At 41.2% G+C, this 8,591-nt stretch overlaps 1 protein-coding gene across 3 annotated transcripts in view; it reads right to left on the bottom strand.

Annotated features, from left to right (window-relative positions):
• adamts6 (ADAM metallopeptidase with thrombospondin type 1 motif, 6) overlaps positions 1–8,591 on the bottom strand; it is a 62,552-nt gene that overhangs the window by 18,239 nt on the left and 35,722 nt on the right. For all 3 annotated transcript variants that reach the window (XM_032539289.1, XM_032539287.1, XM_032539288.1), the window contains exons 13-16: positions 7,541–7,686; positions 5,660–5,723; positions 2,440–2,542; positions 1,366–1,499 (exon numbers count right to left, since the gene is read on the bottom strand). In XM_032539289.1, coding sequence (XP_032395180.1) covers positions 1,366–1,499; positions 2,440–2,542; positions 5,660–5,723; positions 7,541–7,686 — 447 coding nt within the window. The remainder of the gene's footprint in view (positions 1–1,365; positions 1,500–2,439; positions 2,543–5,659; positions 5,724–7,540; positions 7,687–8,591) is intronic.

Here is an 8,591-nt window from a genome sequence, read left to right as displayed (position 1 = left end):
TATATATATATATATATATATATACACACACACTTCCACTTTAGATCTCTCAGCTTTTTTTAATCTGTCACTACCTCTCCCCCCTCTCTCTCTCTTTCTTTGTTTCTCTTTCTTTCTCTCTTCCCCCCCCCTCTCTCTCTCTGTCTACCTCTGTCTCTCCAGCACCTGTAAACAGCTTTCCAAGCAGACAGTGTTCTACAGATGTATCAAAGTGTGGCAGTGAACCCAGAGAGCCAGCCTCTGAAATAAAAAGGACTTTGCTGGATCCAGACTGGAAATAAACCCGCAGTGCTCCTTTGGTGGGGAATATTCCACTTCTTAACCCGCTACAACACGGGCATGTTGTGTTTTTATATTCAAATCAGAGTAATGATGTTGGCACAGATGTTGCATCTTCATGCCAAACAGGATTCAAATTGTACGGTCAGATGGAAGTCAAAGCATATCCTTAAAGCGAGGAACCGAAAAGTTATTTCAGCTGCATCTCCGAAAACCCTCATCTCCATACAACAATGATTTATGCTCATGAAAACAAAGACAGAACTAACTGCCAACTCCTTTCAATACAAATGTTATTAAATCAGCCTTTTCAAATATATATACAATCATTATTCAATCACAACAATGATGTCTGTGTTTTATTTATCACAAAACAATCCCGGTCGAGGCTGCAGAGCCGTGATAAGAGTCGGAGAGAGCACTGCCAGTCATCCGATCGCAATCAGATACTCTAAGGCCTGATTGTTCTTCTCTGCAGAATCGGTTTGGTGCTTTGGCGGTCAACCCTGACCCTAACCCTAATCATTAAGCTGGTAAACTGTGCTGTCCAAGATAAAAAAAAACCTGGCAGGGAGGCTGAGGAATCTCCTGCAAGGCCAGGTAACGTAAAGCTAACATATCCGGGGTAAACAGTCACAAACAATCACAGGAGCCCACTGAGGATAATGTCATAGTGCGTGTGTGTAATTATATTATTACAGGGGCAGGAGATGAATGACGTTTTTATTGCATCATTGACATGCATTTCACATGCAAATCAAGCCAAAATTATTGGATTTACTTTGGCACAGTGCCAATTACAGCATCGACGTGTCATTACCTATATCACTGCTTTGCTCCAATCAAACAGGATTGATCACATATTTATACCTGGGAATAATGAATTCCTACAGTAGAATATGCTTTCAGTGGCTTTTAGTTATATTCATTGTTACTTTATATATAACTACACACAATTCATCATTTATTAAGCATTAGTTCCCTATTAGTTAATACTTTAATACCTGAATAAAAGACAATAACAAATTTGCAAGTCTTTGATGTTTTGAATTCAGGTTTTCAAAAGGAGAAAGCACTGCACCTTACCTTGCACTCTCCATTGATGCAAATGTCGAGAGAGTCCGCCTGACATCGGGTGCCATCTATGACTGCAGGAGAACGCTCTGTGTAGAAGTTATAGCCCTCTGCCAAGCAGTTCAGCGCACAGGGCTTAACACCACCTGGGTTACACAGAGTGCACACAGAGAGAGCACACGGTTATCTAGAGTTCAGCTTGCACACAGAAAACTGACAACATGACAAGAACAACTCAGAGATGAACGATAAACAACACACAGACTACCAGAAAACACTGGCGTTGTTGAAGCCAGCTCTGGGATCTCCTTTCCACTTGTTGACAATAGTAACAATGTGGAGGAAAGTCATCGGCGCTCGGATTCAAAACCTCCGAGCCTGACGTCACTGTAACACTGACACCGACCGAGACAGCGCTGAGTGCCAACAACACTTACACCAACATCAACACGCAGGTTATCTGCTGTTTATACGTGACGGCTCGCAGCCCACCGAGCGCTGTGCATCAGGAGGTGATAGATCTGAGAAAACAGACCGCTGTGATAAAAGACATCATTCTTAAGCTCTTCCAACTCTGAAAGAAAATAAAAACCGTGTGTACATGCTTCAAACTTGTATCACTTTTTCTTATCAAACTCTTGCCAATAACTGTGAAAGTACAATAGCACCCATTCTGGCTCAGTCCAAAGAATGAGCCTTTCTTCTGGGAGAACATTGACATGAAGTGTGTCAGGACGTCAAAAATGTGAAGAAGTGAGGGTCTTCAAACACAGCACAGTGTACAGGAATCTGAAGAATTCTCTTCCAATCAAAGAGACCTTCCCACTGTTGATGTTAACTGGGTACACAAGACAGGCCGGCCTGCAGGATGTCATATGTGACGCGAAAAGGACGACAGGAATATTTCACAGCTCAGGTTAGAAAAAAGTAGAGATTAGATGTATGAAATATTCTGCTGCCAGTTGCATCTACCTGAAGGACCTAGGGATAACGTAAATGTTTATTAAGTGACTGTTGTGAGGATTTATGCATGACACCCAAATTTTCAAGGGGTTCAATAGATTCATAAACAGCTGGTGAACTCACCCCCAGTGTAAGGCTTCCAGTTGTAGTACTTCCCACGGAAAGGCATGCTGTCAAAGTCGCCGCACTGCTTCTCTCGGAAATCCCGAGATCCTGCAGGACAGGCCTGCAGATACATATAGAAAAAGAGTACAGTTTTGTATGTAATTTCAGATGCTTGAAGGACCATACCAGTTCCAGTGTGAAGTATACTTTGCATTCCTGCTAACCATTTAATTACTTTCCATACAATATAAAAAATGTATTAAAAACTCTTGAAACTTGCTTGAGTTATCCACGTCCAGCAGATAAGATAGAAAGACTGACTTGGAAGATGGATAAAATGGATAAAATGTTCATTGGAATATTGAACCCACCAACATTTGCCTCTCTTTCCTTTTCTCTTTGTGCATGCTTTACCAATCACGGATAATCACACAGAAAAGACTTGCTCTCCACAACGTTCAGTGTTGAAATGTGAAATAAACGTCACGGTGCCTGGAGGCTGTTGCTGTTTTCTTTTGTGGTTATTGACATGAACATTATTTTTTAACAGAATTTAAGTATTAAAAACTGTTGCAGAGTCAAGCAATACAGACGTTTTGAATCAATTTGCTATTAAACTGCCAGCATTACCAAGCAATGCTTATGTAACTTTGACAAAATGGACTTGATGTGATGGATTACTCAACTCAAACGAGTTTTAAGAGTCTGCCAATTGATTTTCATTATGGAGGAAATCAATGGAAAACGATGGATGACTGGAACGATTGGGGAAAAAAACACCCATAAATCTAGAAATCTGTGCATGCATTTTTTTCAATGTCAGAAAAAAAGTACATGATTTGTAGCAAAGGAGCTAAAACTTGCAAACAGCACGCTGGTCCTTTAAGATCTTAAGATGCAGGCTAGCATGACCATCATCTGAAACAACGATTTCTTCATTCTGGAAAGTGTCTATTTGCATAGACAGCATCATTATTAACAACTGGACGAAGACTGCATATGATGTCCCATTTTATTTTTGGACACTAAAACAGACTTGCTCCTTGGAACAGTGTGTTTTGCATCAGGAGGGCTTTTGCTTTGTTTTCATGAGTGAATGTTGCTCCAGTAAGAGGGGGTAAGAAAAAAAGGGTAAAGAAACGCTTTATTGGTGTGAAAAGGTCCTTAGAACCCCCAAAACACTTTCCCCTAGGACAAATAAAAGCTCTTGGGTCAAAGCTGTATTTCACATGCTGAAAGTGTTCCCCGTCGGAGCCGACCACGGGGAAGGCTGAGCCACTTTGATTACCACTCAAGTGTTTTGCCAATATGGCAGCTTTAAACTTGCACATCAAACATCCAGACTTAGTCAGAAGAGACAGAATAATATTATTACAACTGTGTTGAAATGACAAATTAGATTTGCATGTTTCCAACACGTGTTTCTTCAAGGATCCCCATTATTGATTAACCTGTTGCTTATGTTTTTATTATTAGTACAGATTATTCGTTTATTTCAAATTAAATGTCAGATATTAGTTAATAATCACAAAGATCACCTAGAGCTAAATGTGACGTCTTACAACAGCAAACCAAAACCCAAAGAAAAGCAGCAAGTTGTGCAGTGGAGCAATGTTTGTTGTTTAAGACAACTTATTGCTGTATTATTCTACTAAATAGCTGGAGTGTCCCTTTAATGTCAACTATAAGTTGGATATCTGACCATGTCCATTGCTAATGGGCTGGCACCCAAACAGAAAAGTGATTCCATTTTCAATGGCTTCTGCATGAAGCATTATGCTAATGGAGGCAGCTTTACAATATAAAGTAACGTCCCACAGGACGGACGTAGTAGCAACAGGAAGGGAAGGAAGGCACCCATTAACAAAAATATGTGACCGCTGATCAATGTGATAACAGCTGGGATATAATCATCAATTTATGCATGCAAGTGTGTGTAAGTATTTGTCATTGCATCCACACACACACACACACACACGCACACACACACACACACACACACACACACACACACACACAGCCACACACACACACACACAAACACACACACACACACTTCCCTAGACAAGATGTGGTCAGTGTGATGAAATAGCGGTTGGGGATGTTGTTTGTTTTCCAAAGAAAATACTCAGTGCTTGCTCTGAGCTGTTATTTTTAAGACTTGCGGTTAAATGTCCACCAGGGCCCTAACTATTTCAATTTTCACCTTCTGAAAAAAAGACCACCTAGAAATAGTTGAACAGAGATCTCGACTTGCAAGCCATGTTAAATATTTGTTTAAAGTTTTGCTCCAGACCTAAAAAAAAAAAAAAAATCTCTGTGAATTTCTTTTAATGAAATACGCTCGGAAACTGTCATCCGCGTTGGCTCAAGTCAAATGTCACAAACAATACGTGAACTATTAAGTAACAAAGTTAGAGTTTGAGTGAACCCAAACGTTACAGGGGAATACTGGCTCACTGCCTTATCTTTATCTGTCCTGTGTTCCAGGAAGAAAACATGTCAGAAAACTGAAAGGAGCAGTTGTGATGTTTTGAAGTGGGGTTGTATGAGGTACTTATCCATAGTCAGTGCGAGAGTTGGTGGTCTGCTGCTGCCTCTATCACTCCCCTGTTCTGCAAGGTGAAATGATGTTTTTGGTCAAAGGAGTCTGGTGGCTTTGACGATATATCCGCTGGGCTGTCTGACAGCAAGGTAAAGCGGGGAAAAAATAGTGTATCGAAGTATAGATATATATAGATATAAGTATAGCGAACACTTAAACTGATATTTTTAGGTGTCTAAAATCCGTCTATCCGCAGCCAACATCCACAGCCATACATTGCTTATCTTCCGTGTCGGTACTGATGTCTGCTTCTCCAAACTGGGGGGCGTGCCGACCGCCATCTACTGTAGCTCATACACTGACTATGGAGCAGCAGCTCATACAACTCCATTTTAAAAAATCGGAACTATCCTAATTAAGGCGGTGTAGTGCTCCTAGCTAAGATGCATCTTGTAAAGCCTTTCCAAAGATAACATGTACTTCAGGAGAAAAATAAGGAAGTTCAGCAGACATGCTGTGACAGGCCACATCTGTCCCAGGTCAGAATGCCTCAACTATCTCAGTCCCTTTGCAAATCAGAGCAGAGCATCTACCAAGAGGACAGTTTAGTTTCCAGGTCACGTGTGTACTTTGCTTCAAATACCAAGCATACAGAACAGTGAAACAGGGAGGCAGAGAAATGAAGACACTCACATCGGTGTTACAAGATCTGTAACGTTTCCTCTCTCCGAGACAGTACTTTCCTCCTCCAGACGGGCTGAGAGACACAGGAGAAGTGAATGAGTGGGGAATTGAAGAGTGAGAGGACACACTTCAACACATCGAGCACCATTAATCACAAACTCTTCAAAGAAATCATATTTGGTGAATGCAGGTCTTAAAAACAGGCTTTAAAAAAAAACAAAAAAAACCTGCCAGACGGCAAAGTGTGTTTGTGTGTCTTTGCTGAGAGCGCGTGCCAATGATTCGTTCAAGAAATTCAAGCTGCTCTAAGAGCTCTTAAGTGTGACGTGACATTTAGATTTGGGCGAGAGACTAAAGTGTGTAACCTCAGAACGAGTCACCACATCTACTACATCTGTGAAGGGGTTTGTTTTCATTCTCTTATCATCTCTGTCCTTCTCACCTTCATTAGCCTCCCTTTCCACTTCATTTACAAGGGGAGACACCCTCAGTAATGAATGTGGTAGAGGCTAGTCTGGCTGTGTTTTCTCTGCCTCCCTCTTTTTTTGCACCGATGCCTGAGTGGCAGCGATCACCTTACACAGGTGTTCCACATTATGCCGGTGTTTTCTCCTCTTCCCCCTTCTTTCCCCCTTTTTTCCCTTTCCTCCGGTTCACCCTGGCTCCGGTCTTCCCATGACGTGTCTGACGTAATATCTAGCTTCCAAAAACAAAGGAATGCGACGATGGAAGAAGGATGAAGATCCCTAAAGGTCTACTTGCATCTATTGTCTAAACAGATGCAACAATTTGTATCGTGAGGATACACAAGAGGCCTTAAACCAAAACTACATAGCCCTATAATCTGCAGGAGAGAGTGAGCTGTGTCTTAACTGATTGCACATGTTACATCAGTCCATCTCAAAAAGCATGAGAACATACTTCTGTTCTTAGTTATATTAGAAGATAGTGCCGTCCAGCCTTGAATGAACCCTCTTCTGGTGATTTTGAGTCTGTGTTTTTACAGCGAGACTAGAAGAAGTAACATAAACTTCCTACTCACTACTGCTTCACTTAGTCTGGTTTACGGTGGCTAATATTGGCAATCTTTAGGTAAATATTGCGGCGTTAAAGACATTACTAAGTCACTTCACTGACTTTATGACTCTTTTTTACTTGTGCTACTGTTACAGTCTGTGTTAGAGTCTTTGCATTAAGAATTGTTTAATAGGGGCGCCTAGTTAGCTCACCTGGTTGAGCGTGCGCTCCATGTACAGAGGCCACATCGCCCTTTGCTGCATGTATTCCCCCTCTCTCTCCCACTTTCCTTACTTAATCTGTCCTATTAATAAAAGGCAATAAAAGCCACGAAAAAAAGTGTTGTTTCATATTTGACACTTGTTAATGTCTTCCAGCAAAAATATGTAATTCTAAAACAGGTAAGCCAGGATGTTTTTAGCCTGGAAGCAGGATGTAATGATACCAGTTGATGGGCTCTTTAAAGCTCTCTGTGACAAACTGTGTGTATAAACAATAAAAGCATCACTTCCTGTTTGGCTTTACAGTCTTGCAGCACTGTAACTGTCCATTACACTGTCCGTATATCAGAATTCTGACCGGGCATAAGTTCATTGAAAATGCTTCGTCACATCCTGTAGGAGTCGGTTTTTAAGAAGAAGTCATTTCATAGAGCTGTAAAGGGAAAACCACTAGCCACTGGCATTTTTTTTTTTCCAAGGAAAGAGGCATTTCCCTGGAAATATTTTACTAATAATTTACCTCAGAGACTAACTAGCTCTCTCCCACTCAAGCATACACATGTGCACACACACACACACACACAAACACACACCTGTAGGCAGGACCTGGATGTGTGTGTTCAGCTTGCTGTGGCTTACTTTGCCTACTTACGCTGGGCTGTCACAGTGCCTCATGGAGGAGGATACACCGCCCCCACAGGTCCTGCTGCACTCCCCCCACGTAGACCAGGGGCCCCAGCCTCCGTCCACACTCTGAGGCCAGGTACCGAACGCAACACACTCCCCCTGGTAGCACCACTGGCCCGGGAGGAGCAGAAACACAGACAGCAGAGAGAGGGAAACCTTGGTTATCAGGCTGTAGAGTTGAATTATTTCTTTACAACATAAACACACTAAGACACATTAACGATTGTTTTACAGTCTTCCGTTGAGACTCAGAATAAAAATCTTTACAACACAGAATACCTAAGTGTCACTTTAACGGTTTTCCAACAGTTTTGAGCTCACAATCAATTAATGTGCATCTGTGTACAATGAAATGTAGACTATACACAATCTGACTGATGACGTTTTCTTCTTCAATAGCATATTTGCTTTGTCACACTTTAAGAACTTGTGATTCCATTACTCAACCTACAATCTTATTTCCACATTATTCCTGTTATTTCTCCTCTTTTACCTGTCATTTTACATTTTCTTATTGCTGTCTTGCTTTTCTCATCGTTGAGGTAAGTTGCTTTCAGATGATTGTCTCAATTTAGGTTAAGTTCAACATTTGGGGGATATGTGTTTGACTGCTTGCTTTTCCGAGTTCCAATTCTATGTCACACAATCGTTCGGTCACAAATGAAAATCACATTTAACGTACATTTTAATGTCTTATTTGTTTAACGCACATGTTTGTGGTATTAGGGGGGATTTATAACTATAACTACTCTTTTGGTGAACAACAGGGACAGTGCAAAGTGTCCTAAACTCCTCTGTGATACAATCGAGCCGGTATGGAAACCAAAACCTTAAAGCGCCCACATTATGCACATTTTCAGGTTCGTAATTGTATTTTGAGGCTGTACCAGAAGAGGTTTACATGGTTTCATTTAAAAAAAACACCATATATTTGTTGTACTGCACATATCTGCAGATCCTCTTTTCACCCTGTGTGTTTAGGTCTCTGTTTTAGCTCCAGAGTGAGACATCTCACT

Source organism: Etheostoma spectabile, chromosome 16 (genome assembly GCF_008692095.1).
Source record: "Etheostoma spectabile isolate EspeVRDwgs_2016 chromosome 16, UIUC_Espe_1.0, whole genome shotgun sequence".
Lineage (NCBI taxonomy): Eukaryota > Metazoa > Chordata > Actinopteri > Perciformes > Percidae > Etheostoma > Etheostoma spectabile.
This window is presented reverse-complemented; position numbering and strand designations above follow the sequence as displayed.